This window comes from Drosophila obscura, unplaced genomic scaffold (genome assembly GCF_018151105.1).
Source record: "Drosophila obscura isolate BZ-5 IFL unplaced genomic scaffold, ASM1815110v1 contig_17, whole genome shotgun sequence".
Lineage (NCBI taxonomy): Eukaryota > Metazoa > Arthropoda > Insecta > Diptera > Drosophilidae > Drosophila > Drosophila obscura.
This window is the reverse complement of record NW_024542757.1, coordinates 412,504-427,240: the sequence shown is the minus strand read 5'-3', so window position 1 is coordinate 427,240 and position 14,737 is coordinate 412,504. Positions and strand designations below refer to the sequence as shown.

At 48.6% G+C, this 14,737-nt stretch overlaps 2 protein-coding genes across 3 annotated transcripts; one reads left to right on the top strand and one right to left on the bottom strand.

Moving 5' to 3' along the window:
* The first annotated feature begins 1,482 nt into the window (after positions 1–1,482).
* On the top strand, positions 1,483–2,708 carry LOC111079174. The gene is made up of 3 exons (XM_022374223.2): positions 1,483–1,544; positions 1,609–1,970; positions 2,043–2,708. Exons 2-3 carry the CDS (start codon positions 1,874–1,876, stop codon positions 2,345–2,347), a joined length of 402 nt encoding a protein of 133 aa, XP_022229915.1. The 5' UTR covers positions 1,483–1,544; positions 1,609–1,873; the 3' UTR covers positions 2,348–2,708.
* A 1,345-nt stretch (positions 2,709–4,053) lies between these two features.
* LOC111079173 (muscarinic acetylcholine receptor DM1) lies at positions 4,054–13,250 on the bottom strand. Of its 2 annotated transcripts, none has more exons than XM_022374221.2 (5): positions 12,550–13,250; positions 8,018–9,173; positions 7,753–7,936; positions 7,490–7,677; positions 4,054–5,951 (listed from the first exon to the last, which is right to left on the bottom strand). In XM_022374221.2, the coding sequence occupies exons 2-5, from the start codon at positions 8,959–8,961 to the stop codon at positions 4,730–4,732; spliced, it is 2,538 nt and encodes an 845-aa protein (XP_022229913.2). In that variant the 5' UTR covers positions 8,962–9,173; positions 12,550–13,250; the 3' UTR covers positions 4,054–4,729. The 2 variants fall into 2 exon arrangements, with proteins under 2 accessions (XP_022229913.2, XP_022229914.2); XM_022374222.2 differs by having other exon boundaries at positions 7,541–7,677.
* Between the last annotated feature and the right edge of the window lie 1,487 nt (positions 13,251–14,737).

The following is a 14,737-nucleotide window of genomic DNA, read 5'->3' as shown; positions in this document are numbered from 1 at the left end:
ATTGAGTTCGAGATCCCGTTGAATAAAGATCGGATGAGTAAGGAGAGGAGAGAGAGAAGGATAAGGATAATGAATAGATGGATGAGGATGTTCCTAAACCGCAGAGGTCAAGTTGCTTTGTTAAAAGTTTATATTGTTTTATTATATGATATACAATACATAAATATATATGAAACACTTTTTTTGCATAAAAAACAAATTGTGAATGTTTATTTTATCGGAGCGCTACAAGTACTAAGTGCTAAGTTTTAATGGCTAAACATGATAAATGCCTCTTAAAAATGATTTTTATTCATTTAAAGCATTGATAGGAATCGCCCCCTAAATGACACTTCCATTCAAGAGATACTCTGCAACACCTACTCTACGTACAAGTCCAAACAGTCGAGTTAAGGAATTTGTGGGCACTTACCGAGCCTTGGCCACGCCCCACACCTACTAGCACACACACACACACGAATGGGCAGGTAGGAAGGTGAGACGTATCTGTGGGAAGGCTTGGATTAAGCACACTCACAAAAAGTGTGCGAGACAGACAAATGCCTTTTGGTATTTAGCCGCTTGATGGATGTCCATGTTGAGTATTTTAGTATTGTGCAATTGATTGATTGACGACATCATCCCATTGACACTTAACCTAATTAAACGTCGCTCATTACTTGCTACTAGCGGAGGTATCCACACAGCCCACCGCACCACACAGCCCCGCCGCACCGCAGCAGCGCCGCACCTGTTACTGCCTACGGATGACGACTGTCTTGGGGAGGGGGGTGGAGCGACGCGGTTGCGCTTCCGCTTCGGCTGGGGCACTTTGCATGCGAGGAACTCGGCGAGGGACACACAGACACAGGCGCAACGTGTGGCACATACTAATGGCAGCTGGTGAGTGGTTAAGTGTGGACGACCTGGGCGGTGAATTGGCACGCGCCCGGGCTTCCGTGCGGGACAAGTTCTTGGTCTTGGTCTTGCCACTTGCCTCTTGGTATCGGGCCGGCCTATAGCCGGAAGTTGTTAGTGTTTGGGCCATGGGCTTTTATGGCCAAGCGTTGACAATGGGCAAACTGTTGAGACAGAAATCAAAGCCCACTCTTTCCCCGGCCGTGGTCAAAGTTGAGTGGGTCACTAAACTTACAGCATGGCATACCAACATACATACATACATACATGTAGGCAGGGAAGTTGTGTCTGCAGCCGCAATTAGCGTCGACTGTGGCCAGCAGAGCCAGAGCCACAGTCAGAGTTGATTGACATTAGGGACTTCGACTGGGACTAGTGGGCCCATGCCCGTGTCCGTGTCTGTGTCTGTGTCTGTCTGTGTTCGTCCTGGCCACTGGCTTCAATATTGACCGCACCCACGCAAGCCTCATGTGAATATTGATCCTGTCTGTGTCTGTGCCTCTGTCCCCCTAACTCTGCGATTATTATTATTAATGGTCACGCGCGCGGAATACTTTGCATTGCAATTTCTCGAGTCAGTTGCCCGGCCGCTCGCCTGACAAACGGCCGCACACCTGCCAGTGTCCTGGAACGCGCACTGGCTAGAGGTACAGTTTCGCATCGCATCGGAAAAGCCAAAGAAAATCAATACTAATGAGCCATTAAATGTAGTCCTCAGCTGCTCCTTGCCGCCTCTTGCCAGCGACCAAAGTCTAATGAGTGCGACAGCAGCGGAAATTGAATATTGAGTGTAACCAAGCGGATGCAACAGGAAATCACATTAACCGTAGTCGCAGCAGCAGCAGCAGCATCAGCAGCAGAAACATCAGAAACAGCAGCATCCTTTTGCCATTATCCCTGCGGCTGCGAAAGGTATAAGGGAGAGCAAAAGCGGAAGTCTTAGCCGTAATGCCTTGCGCCTGAGTGGCTGCCTAGCATGGGCTGCTCCAGCTCCAAGACCGCCCCAACGATAGACGACATTAAAGCTCCCGTGTCAGCCAGGTCAAACACAATGGCCAGCAGTAAGGCATACCGTGAGTGCACCAGAGCCAGAGCCCCCAGTCCAGTCCTTTTCAGTTCAGTTCCGCACTTTCTCAATCCAACAGCTGCCTCGGAGGCCTTTACCATTCCGCTGGACACCGAAGAGCAGCCGGAGATGCCTCTCAACGAGACCTTGAGACAGCCACCCAAGCGCATTCAGCAGATAATGCAGGAGGCGGCCCACTCCGAGCCGCCCACACTCGAGGAGCTGAAGGACAAGCAGCAGAAGGCCGAGCAGAGGCGCCAGGAGTTGATGCAACAGAAGCTGGAAACGATCCAAAAGAATACCCAGATGCTGATGCGAGGACACATGGAGGGGGACGGCAGTGGAGAGGGTAATCCAGAGGATAGGGAGTCGCCGCAGCCGTAAAATCCATAGCCCAAATACGAGTGCACATTTCGAACCCTGCACTCTGCAAATTGAACGATTTCCCAGCCTGCTTTTCATTCACATGTTTTATTGTTAGCTTTAATTCATATATGTATTACTATATATATCATAGTGTATTTCCAAACAATTAGATTGTTTGCAATTAAACCTCCTTTCCACTCAACAACACTCCAAAACGCTGTCCCACTCGTACTTCACTTTACTTTACTTTACTCATCTTACGATTATATTTGTGTGTACTTAATGTTCTGGTAATCTGGTTGTATCTATGTTATCTATATGTATATATGTATGTGTTAGGTTGGTTTGGCTCGATTGGTGTTTTGGTGTTTTGGTTTTGCTGAGATATATCGTAATCGTAATCGTAATCATACTACTATATGCTTCATTTGGATGTGCCTGTGGTTGTAGTTGTAAATCATGTCTTTTGGGTTTGTAGTTGGGTTTACTTGGTTTGGTTGCCAGGCTAAACTCCATAATTATATAGTTATATGTAGGTATGTATATAGTATATATATATCGTATCGTATCGTTAGGTATAAATACGCGTATTGTGCCACAGAGACTACAAATGTTGCTTTGATTTCAGCTTGATTCGCCTCCAGCGGCCACCGTCCGGCCGACAATTTGTTAGTTCATTCAATTAGTTAGCTACACACTCATAAAAAAAGGTTCGATCCGTGCGTGGTACATCCCCCAATCCCTCCGGGTCGTACCAGTCATTAGTATCTTTTGCTTAGACTGTATTTTGTATTTTGTATTTGTATCTCTCATATGCTTTGAATATTTAGTTTGAGTTGCTTGATTTGGTGCATTTCGAAGATACTTCGGATCTACAATAATAACTACATATGTATGTCGACGCGCTGCTCTATCGATTTGCTAATGCCGCAGCAAGATATGTTCCTCCAGTCGAACGGAATCCCAGCAACACATACCTATACACATACTATATATATATGTACGTCGACACAACCTTGTGGGCTCTCATAAGTACCAAGTATATTCTATCTCCCCGCGAAGTGCCATCGACTGGAGGCATCTCTTGTCCACAACCATTGCTGTGTCTATTGCTTTGGGTTTCGTTACTCTTGTTATTACATTTTGGTTTCGCTTCTGGTTTCCATTATTAATCAGTTACAAAAATGTTTTGTTCCTAGTTGTTGAACTATGGTGGGTTTCGTTCTTAAAACATACATTGTAATAATAATAATAATAATATAATCGTATTTTAATACATACACACACATACACATACTACTGGTTCAATACAAATTTGTTTGGTTTTGTATAGTGGATGCTTTTTGCTATATGCTTCCCCACTGCTCTCTATGCACATTAATATTGTATAAAAACTGACTTCAACCTATCAAAAAACGAGCAGTACGATCACAATTTCCCCCAGCTATAAGCACAACCCCCACCCCTCCCAAAACATTTGACACAAAAATTAACATCTAAATGGGAACCCAACGATGCAGCCAGCCCCGCGGAACTAACGCTGTCTCCGCATCCGTATCCGTAGTTTGAACTTGTATTAAAGCTTTTTTGGTTTTTCATTTTACCCCCCTTTTCCTACCATCCGACATCTAAAGCTTACTCATAGGTATATTTTCGCATTGTGTATAATATAATTATAATATAATAATAATAATAATACATATATATTGTATGTATGTATGTATTTATGCATGTGTATATATTGTATGTATTCCAAATCGTAATCCATTATATTTGTATTAAATTCTTTGCCTGGAGCATGTGCCTACCTAACAGTACCCGTACATAAACGCCTAACAAAATGGAATCCGAGCCCCGGTCCGTCTCTGGTGTGATCGCTCAAATGATTGCTCGACATTGGCTAGATGTCGAGAGGGTTGCTCTAGTCTGATTTGCGTAACTGGTAAATGGCATGGAGAGATAGATGAATGGCATAAGCCTGAGCCTGAGCCTGAGGAAGCAAGGGTATATCTTTGGTGAGAACATTGCCGGAGCAGCAGGAACAGGTTTGATTAGCTGGGGAAAACTTTGAGAGCCTGTGGCCAAACATACAATACATAGCAACCCTCCCGCAGCTGTGGTGTATACATATATATATGTATATATATATTCGTGTATATAATCCGGGGCTAGACATACAAAAATCAGTACTGCTTGTCAATGGGTAATAACTAAGCCTATTTTTGGTTTCCTTGCCGAACATTTTGCTCCTTCCTTCCTTCCTTCTTTAGCACACAACATTTATTGGAGCTACAAGTAGTTTTCCGAACTGTGTCTTAGCCTAGATATATGTATTTATACTGTATGTATGTTTGTATGTTTGTGTGTTGTGATAGGTGTTGGTGTGGCAGGGTGTGAGATCTAGTTGTAGACGCCGCGCACCATGCCCTCGCGATTGCGGGTGTGCCACTTGCAGGTGAGGATGCGGATGTAGGTGCGCCGGAAGGAGGCGTTGCAGAGGGCATAGCACATGGGGTTGATGGTCGAGTTGATGTAGCACAACGCGTAGAAAAAGTCCCACAGCTCGGCGGGAATGCAGTCCGAGCAGGTGGTCAGCGGCTTGATCAGCACCAGAATATTGTACGGCGTCCAGGTGATGATGAAGCTCAGCAGAATGGCCGACAGCGTTTTGGCCGCCTTCGTCTCCTGGCGCTTCTCCTGCGACTTCTTTTTCTTCTTGGCCGCCGCATTGCGGGCATTCATGAGGGCATGCTGCCCCGCAGCACCGCCCGCTGCGCCGGCTGCCCCTGCCTTGCCCAGCTGCTTGGGGATGACCTTGGCATTGAGCAGGCGGGCGTCGTGTTGGGCGTGTGACATGCGCCGTCCCAGCGGCAGGCTGAACTCGGAGTCTCGCGACGGCAACGGCCTCCGCGTGGCCAGTGGGGGTACGGCGGTGACTGTACTGCTGGCCAGGGTCGAGGGCGTCGCATCCTCTTGTATCATCTTGATGGAGGGCGCACACTCGCCTTGGCCTCCTACACTGCCGACTGTCACTGCACTTGCCCCCGCCGTAGCGGCTTCTACAGAGCCTGCTCCTCCTCCTCCGCCGCCTGCTCTGCTCTGCGCCGCATTGGATGAGGCACCGTCCGAAGGCAGGCGAATGAGTATCGTGTAGACCGAGTCCTGGCTGACGGAGCGAGAGTTAATGCGATTGATCACGGGCAGCGTGCGGAAGTCACGAACCCCTGGATTCGCGCTGTTCCCATTCCCATTCGCATTTGCATTTGCACTGGCATTCGCATTCGCATTTCCACTGCCGTTGCCGTTGGTGTTGCTGCAGCTGGCCGTTCCATTCGCCGTGGCCATTCCCATGCCCAGGCCGAGTCCTAGGCCCAGGCCGATGGCGGTGCCGTTCCCTGTACTGGCTCCTGCCGCATTCACCGCTGCACCGCTATTGCTGCTGTTGTGACTGTTGTTTCCGGTGGCATTCAGCTCCTGCATCTGCGAAATAGAGCTGAGTGGCATCGGGGGCCGGGCCAGGGGCGTGGGCGAGACATCCGACAGCAGGATGCTGGGGGGCCGCACTCCACTCACACTGCCCCCCACCGAGTAGTTGTCCCGCATCACGTTCATCGAGGTGCATCTGTGGGGGCGAGAGGCAGAGAGCAGATAGGATGTGCCATTGGTATCGTAAATTCCTGCACACACACACACACACACACACACACACACACGGGCATGCACACATTCACTGGACCCTAGGATTCTGTGCCGTGCCAGCACTCTGATGGCTGACAGGCAACAACAAGATGGCTGACAGGCCACAGCTGCAGCAGCAGGACAACAGCCGCAGCAGCATGGGGCAGCGGATGCTACCCATACCCATACACACACACACACACACATACGAGATACAGACACTCACACAACTACAGGATGCCACTATACAGATACTCATGCATGTGGAGAGTGCGTTGTGTGGATGGAAACAAGCCGCCGGAAATCTGAACTCAAATCGATTACTCATCGGAGCGCTGGGGCACGCATTGCTTTATATGAAAGGAGAATGCACGGCCACAGAGGGAGGTAACCCGAAATGGGGAGGGCCGACCACAATGGACATGTGTCCATGCAGATTCATCGGAAATTTCAGTAACATCAATTGTTTCGATGACACTGCCCTGGGGGACAGGGAGAGACAGGAAGAGACAGGGAGGGACTCTAATACAATTTGGCTGGACGGGTTGAGGATGGATGAAACTGCACTGATTGGAGCTAACTGGTGGCACATGGAATACCAATAGATTTATGGAAACAGATAGAGCAGGATACCATCTGTACGTGTCCTGGTAGTAATGTCAGAGTAGGAGAACTCATACCCGTATCTACTTGTACATTTCTATTTAGTTTGCTGGTATTTATTTTGTGCTGATTTTGACCACATTATCGGACCTAAACTATGTTTGTCGTATTTTAGTACATATGTACACGTACATAATAATAATAATAATCCTCAAAATGCATTTAAATCTTCAAGTAAAATTACTCAAAATTTAAAACAAATAAATCCTTCAATTAATCAAATAAAAATTCATGAAAACGTGGCGCTAACAATTCCAAAAAATATAAACTGAAAATTCAAAAAATAAAAAAACCAATACCCATCCCTGGCAGGGGCGTTTCAATTGCTTTGGGTGGGTGGGGGCAGTGCTTCAGACCTGCCTCTACCATGTTGCAAAGTTCTGTTTGTGCGAGGACTTTGATGGATTTGTGTGGTGGGGAGGGCGGATGTGGGATGGGGATTAGTGCATCTGAAAGCTTTTGCCGGCAATGGATGTGGCATGTGGCATGTGGCAGCAGAACTCAGGTTTTGTTGGTTTTCTTAGTGGGCAAACATCGAAGAGAAGCAGCAAATCGAAATTTATAAAGTGTCTGTTTCTGTTTATCTTTGTGGGCGGTGGGCGGTGGGCGGTGGTCGCTGCGTGGGGAGGAGTTGTTGGTTGTTGGTGCGCTCTAAGTGCAATTGTTTCATTGATGCAGTGCATACACACACACACACACACATGTTTGTGGCTGGGTGCAAGAGGTGCTTGAGGTGCTTGAGGTGCGAGCGGTGCGGTGTCGCTTACTCGAGAATAGACAATAGACGATAGATAGAATTTTGATTGGTTGTTTTACTACCTGGAGACGGAGCTTTGTAAAGGAGTTTCAATTGTTACTGGTGTTGCATACCCTAAATCAGAAGGCTCCTCCTGCTCGTAGGCAAAGTCGTCGGAGTCGTCGCGCCCGGAATGCCACCACGCAATGCACCACTCCTTGACGCTGCCAAACATGCTGTACGGCTTTTTGATTGTGTTGGTGCTTTTGATCTGCAACGATATGACGAGACATAAGTACTTCTGCTCCGCAGACGGGAAAATGCGATATATGTTGGGGAAACGCACGCTTGATTTGCGCGAGTGCATGCCGTGGTAGCCGGAATCGAGGACCATATTGGTCATGTAGACACTCTCCGCATCCGCAGAGCTCTCGGAGCGCGGCCGTCGCCAGGTGTCGTGATCGTTGCCGCCCAGCTGCGCAAAGGCCAGCAGTCCGCCGCCCGCATGATTGACCACCGTGTTCTCGTCACTGAAAAGAGTGGAGAGTCCATTTTAGGGGCAGTCCAACCAGCGCATGGGATTCAGTGATTTGGTGATTTGGGAGACTCACCTGCTGTTCGAGCGCTTGCTGGAGTCCTTCTTGCCCGCCTGCAGATTGGGCAGGTCCTTCTGTCGCTTCTTCGTTTCGCGCCAAATGCGCCAGTAGAGGAAGCACATGATCGTCACGGGAAAGTAGAAGGCGGCCAGGGCCGTGCCGAAGGTGATGTACTGGTTCGTCTCGATGAACTGGATGTAGCACTCGTACTTGGGCACCGTGCGCTTGCCCTCGATGTAGGGCCAGCTGTAGATCCAGGGCGGCCACAGCAGCAGGCTGACGCCCCAGGCGGCGCCGATCATCACCGCCGCCCGATTGGTGGTGCGCTTGGCGCGGTATGTGAGCGGACGCGTAACGCTGAAGTAGCGATCGAAGCTGATGATCAGCAGATTCAGCACCGAGGCGTTCGAGGCCAGGTAGTCGAGGGCCAGCCAGGTGTCGCAGACTATGGGCCCGAGCGGCCAGTAGCCCAGGATGGTGGTCACCGCAAACAGCGGCATCGAGATGGCGCCGATGGCAAAGTCTGCGATTGCCAGCGAGAAGAGGAAGTAGTTGCTGATCGTCTGCAGCTGCTTGTCGATCTTGAACGATATCATCACCATGACATTGCCCGCCACCGTCACCGTGCTCAGAATCGCCGCTACGAAGCCCATTACCACCATCGAGGCGAGCGAGTAGCGCGGCCCTTTGGAATCGAAAAGCGACGTTCCGTTTGTCTGGTTGCCGTAAGGGTACGGATCGTACAGACCGCTGGCCGCCGTTGTGGTCAGGTTCTCGAGCAGGGCCGTCAGTAGGGTGGTCCCTGTCGACGACAGGTGCGCCGGACTGCTCGTCGTCGTTGTGGTTGTTGTTGTCGTCGTCGATGTGGTCGTTGTGCTCGTAGTTACGGTTTTAAACAGCGGCTCGAGTATGCTGGGCGGGCCATGGGCGGCCAGGGCCAGGCTCATCACCGGCTCCATGGCGAATGGCGAATGGCGTGATATTTCCAGCAAAAGCTTTTCTAGATTACACTTCCTTATCGCTTCTCTCTCTCTCACACTCTGGCGCTCTGACACTCTCTGTGTGGCTCTCGTTCGGTGTGTGTCCTTGTCCTCTGTTTCAGTTGGCTTTCATCCTCTGCTTATCCTTTTGGCTGCACCCACGCAAGGCGTTGGCCATTTTTCCACTGGCCCTGCAAGCAATAAAAATAACTGTATATTCCACATGGCCAAGCAGCGATACGACTAGCCGAATACCCTATTTCCACCATTGCCTTATTCGGCTGGCACTAATTGCTTGCATCTCGTTTTGCTTTTAATTGGTGCTTGGCAATCCACGCAAGAATACTCCCCAAGGTTCCAAGCTCCTGTATAGGGTGTCGCAATTTCCGTATGCCCATCCCATGCCTACCCCTTGCAGCCATCGGACATAAAACAACGAGATAGTAAAAGGCGAGAATTATGAGGAGCTGTCCAAAGCGCAGGCCTTTGATATATCCCATCTCCGCAGTGGATGGGCTGGGCTGAAGGGGCCAAGGAAGCGCAATAATATATTTACAATGCCAGGGGCCGCCGGACTCGCTTTGTCCTTGCTGCAAAATGACATTTTCTGTGTGATTTGTTTTAATGAAAATGTATATTCAAATGTAAATGAAAGCTCCTTCAATGCCCCACACCCCCTACCCCCACCCCGCCCCCTGGTTACGCCCACGACATTTGCTGTTTGCTGTTTGCTGCCTGCCGGATATTATTGTATCCACGGAGCACAATGGGGTGAGTGGGGAACAACAGGCACATGCAACAGTCGAGGAAAGAAGTTGGCTGGGCTGCCTGTCGGGGTTCCGTGTGCCAAATGCCAGGCAGGCTCCCTTCGACACTCGACACTCGACACTTTGGCACGGAAATGTTCGAGGCGGCTTCCTCTGACACTTTTCAAAACTATTGATGTTGTCATTGGGTCTATATATACTCCTACGCATACATCTATAGATCGTACCGTGGAGGGACACCGGGCGGATCTGTGCATTTGGCAGGCATTGTGTGAGTTCGATGCGGAAAGTTTTTTAATGAAAATAAGTTACGCATACGGCCTGCTGGCCACCTTTGATTGATAGACACTGATACCGATATGAAGTGGCATGAATAGGAGTGTCCATGATTGACTGGATGCCAGCTTATTTCCTCCATTGTCTTCTCCTCTACATAGATTGCACTCTGGGCGGAAGCGCTTCCACATGAACCAGTCCACACAAAGGGTCACGCATCCAGGGACTATAGTATCTTCGATTGTTCTATGCAGGCACTTCAACGAAGGCCAACTCATGCAAAGGATAATTAAATATCAAAAATGCAGCACATTGGCAGGCTCATCCAACCAAACGATTCAATTAAGCATTCGAATCGAATTTCATTCGATTGGATGTATTTATAATGGATCTATTCCAGCTAGTTAAAAGTTAAGTGAGTGTACTTTTTATTGAATTCAACTTTTATCGAGATTCATTCATGTAAAGTGTGATTGGCTGTGGATTCTGTAGGATTAATTGGCAACTCAAATGGATGTTCAATTAAATGCAGCGTTGGCCAATAAATCAATCAAAATCTGGTTATTTATCTCGGAGAAACGACACACCTACCCACCCAACCAACCAACCAACCAACCAGCCAGTGGAAGGACTCACACTGACACACATGCGTATAAATCAATTGGGGAAAACAAGCTAACGGCAAAGTGGGCAAAACCAATGGGGCGCCACAAATTGAGCCGCCATATCGCATTGACAAAACCAGAAATAACAACGTGCTGCTGTCGAAGGCGCATAAGACCGGCAGACGGCAAAACATTTATTTATAATAAATGAAAAACAAAATCTCAGGGATGTGAATCCTGGGATGGTTCGATGGTTCATTGGGTTAACCTCTCACACAAAGTAGTTTCACCGTGCCTGCCGCTAAGTCCAGGCCTGAGTACGTGATTTGGCCCTGGCCACGTCAGCTTATGTTGGCCCAGGCCACAGACAGTTGGCAGTAGCTGTACGGGCAGCTGGCTGTCTTCCTTTCGGGCACATTCAAATTTGTCAGGCGACCGCTCCCTCTGGCAAATAATCGAATTCAGCGTCTGCTTGCCGTGCCTCGGTTTTTGGTTGCCATAAAAAAAGGATTTATGGATTTATTATCAAATGCGCTGGGCTAATGGCATAAACAAACACACCCAAACGGTAGGGGGGAGGAGACACGCTCAGACACACACGCATGTACGCATAGAGAGCGAGAGAGATCTGAGCAACCTGCGGCCCGCGAGGATTTGTTTTGCCATTTATTAAGCTATTTTTATGACACAGCCACGAGCCTGTAGCACTAGGCTCTCAGCACGCGGCAAGTAGAAGTAAATACAGTAAGCAGCCGCTAATCAAATCAAACAGTATCTCTAAAATATCTGTTGCACAAATTCACTGATATATTCCCTGAAATTTCCACAAATTAAGAGCATTTAATGACGGCCAGATGCAGCTTTCAGCCAATTAAAAGTATTGCACATTTCATCACAGTCTCTAATCAAATATAATCCTTTGCTTTAATAATTCCCTTTTATGCTTAGCATGTATCCGAAAACAAAGGATTGGTGAATTGCTTTCTCTCAGAATGAAATTGCCTAAAATAACAAATTTCATTTGTAAATTTCCCATTTAACAAAACATTTAATTGGTCCAGGGATTTGAACTGGCCTTTTTTCCACGAATTTTCTACAACGAGCTGTACTTCAGGGAGCTTAAACAATAAGCTGCCATCATTCTCATGAATTTTGATATTTTAATGTTGATTTTTGGTTTCCTTTGAATTCGGGATGCTGTTTATTGCTCTTCAACTGTTTCCAGTTAATCGGTTTATATATGTAGTTGCTGCATACGATTTCCGATTTTCAGCTGGCATACTCGGAGGTTCCTGGTCGCATTAAGCGACTTCCCACTGTCACCTAATGTGCGTACGAGTGAGTGTTTCTGAAGCAGCAGCTCATCAGCAGGGGGCATATTCGGGTTCGCTACACTTTGTGCGGGCGCTGAGGCTCACCTACTTTCACCCACACACGCGCACACACACACACACACACACATACAGTATACCACACCCGCACACAACACAAAGCGTTTTTCGTTGCGGAATAGCGTAAGGAAAAGCTGGGGAAACTAGCTGCATACTTTTGTGCGTCTCGTATGCTGTGACTGTGACCCACGAGTCTTCCTCTGGCTTATGTTAATTTTTGCGCGAGTTTAATTGCTTGCCACATGGCTGAGATGCTGGCTCACAGCAGCCTGCTTTTGGCCCTACCGTGCCTGGCCATGACGCTCCGCTCTCTTGTTTGCGGAAATTAAATTGCTGGACTGGCTTTCACCTTATGCTTGGGCTACCCGCTAAGCATATTGCCCCAGGAGAAGGGAGTGGGTGGCTGAACCGCGCCCCACCGACCTACTCGCACAAAGTTTAATCAAAACGAGAGCACTGGAAACAGCGTTGGCTCCGCTGCCACTGCCAGCGTCACTTACACAAACACACAGCACCGCTCTGACTTACATGCGCTGCTGCCGCTGTCCTCTCTCTTTCTGTGGATGAAAGCGTCTTGTTGTTGGTGTTTCTCTCTGTCTCTGTCTCTGTCTCTCTCTGTCCTTCTTATTGCTTATTTCGCACGCTCAGCATCGCTGTTGATTTTGGCCATTTGCCGCTCCCAAAAGTATGCTTTGTAATTTTTTGTATTGTGCGCGCACATCTTTGGTTGTTTCGGCTGATTCTGCTGCTGCCTGCTGCTGCCTGCTGCTGCCGCTGCTGCTGCTGCTGCCGGGCCGGCCCCACTCTCCTAGAAGAGGGTTGTGTTGTGTATGGCACGGGGGGATTTTTGCCAATTTTATTATACACAATGCTAGCTTCGACGTCGGCGCCGGCGTTGCCGTCAGCGTCTACGCTTTGACGCTTTGCGTGCCCAAAGTTTCCACATTTAACATTGTAATCAAGTTTATTATTTTTTCCTCTCGCACTCGATACAACTAATGACACGCCAGGCCCACCGCCATTGCCACTGCATAAACTGTTTGCCCTTCTTATGTATACAAATATTGGTTTGAATATTTGCCTAATTTTATTTAATTATTGCTCGCATTTTGCTGTTTAAATTTCACTATCAGCCATGTAATAAAAAACTTTTGTTTGACGTTCTTTGCACGCGTCCGCTGCGAGGGACGACTCCCAGTTTTGGGAGAGAACTTTTGAAGCGCACGTTTCCAAATCTCGTCCGGGACTGAAGCTGAAAATTTCAAGCATATACCTTAACGGTATATCGCACGAGATGAGAGCAGAGCAGAGCAGAGCAGCGCCACAGCGAGAGAGAGAGAGAGCACGAAGCACGGCCGAGTGCCAGATCCGGAGCCGATTACCATTCGGCTCGGGTTTCTTTGTGCTGGAATTTGTGTTTGTTGAGGCACATGCGAGCATCCTCTGCGACACCCTCGCACAAAGGACGCGCCTGGGCTAATGCGTGGGTGGTAAAAGCGGAAAAATGCGAGACTGCCTCCCTCCCCGTCTCTACGAGTGTGTGATTATGCGTTTGTGTGTGGGTGTGTGTGTGTGTGTGTGTGGGGGATTGGGTTAGTGCTGCCAAAATGCAGCCATAGCCGAACACTCTGGAAGCTGAGCAGAGTGGGGAGGAGCATCAAGAAATGGATGAATATGAATGAAACCGCCGCAACAGTCCGTCGAAAGCAGAGGGGCGGGTATTCTGGGGCTGACTAGGAGAGGGCACACGAGCCCCACGGGCATTCCTCAAGCACGCTCGCCATCTTTGTAGCAGTTCTCGTTGCCTACGATGCCTGTTTGTGCTCTTCATCAGCAGAAGGAGCAGCAGCAGCAGTAGCAGCAGTAGCAGCAGCAGCAGGAAGGAGCAGAAACAGCAGTAGTCGTCCACTGCCTTTTGAATGGGACTCTGGGGCGAATGGGGCATGCGAACAAGTGTGGCCCGTTAGTGTGAGTGCGGATGAGTCTGTGTGAGTGCGCGGTTATTCGTGTGAAGTGGGCGCGCTGGAAAAGCGCATTCTCACATTTCAATTAAATAATACTACGAGATATTCCGACTGTTCTGCCATGAATCCATCCGATTCGGTTGGGCGTTTGGGTTTACTTTGGGTCAGGCTGGTGTGTCAAATGGGGAGTTACTTACAGATGAAGCAACTTTTAATAAGCCCAACAATGAGTAGTGGTCTTCCGGCAAATGTTTTTGCCCGGTAGGGTAGTCGTAGAGAACAAGGGTATATCTCATTCGTGGAGTTGTATGCCACAGACAGTGGGGTAGGAAGGTTTCCCTAGGTCAAATACATCTAAAGTAGGAACTTATTAGAATAGCCACTAATATTTATCGCAAAACAATTCAGAGCTAAATGCGAAAGTGAGTTAAACAAGTCTACCCTAATTAGGATAAAATCTATTTTCAAGAAACTCTCCGCTCAGTTTATAATTAGAGGATAGGATGTACGAGTAGCGATGATACGTTGAGTTCAGTTGAGCCCTTGGGCAGGCAATTACTTGGGGGTCCCTCAAGTGCCTTGGCTGTATTAATAGCAACTCATGTTGCGTTTAAACTGGACAACAATGGATCCAACGCGCCTGACATGGCAATGGCACTGGCACTGACAATGGCAGTGACCCCCACCCGGCCCCACCCCACAACACACATGCGGAAGCCTGCCAGCCACAATACCAGCACAACCCAACCCCC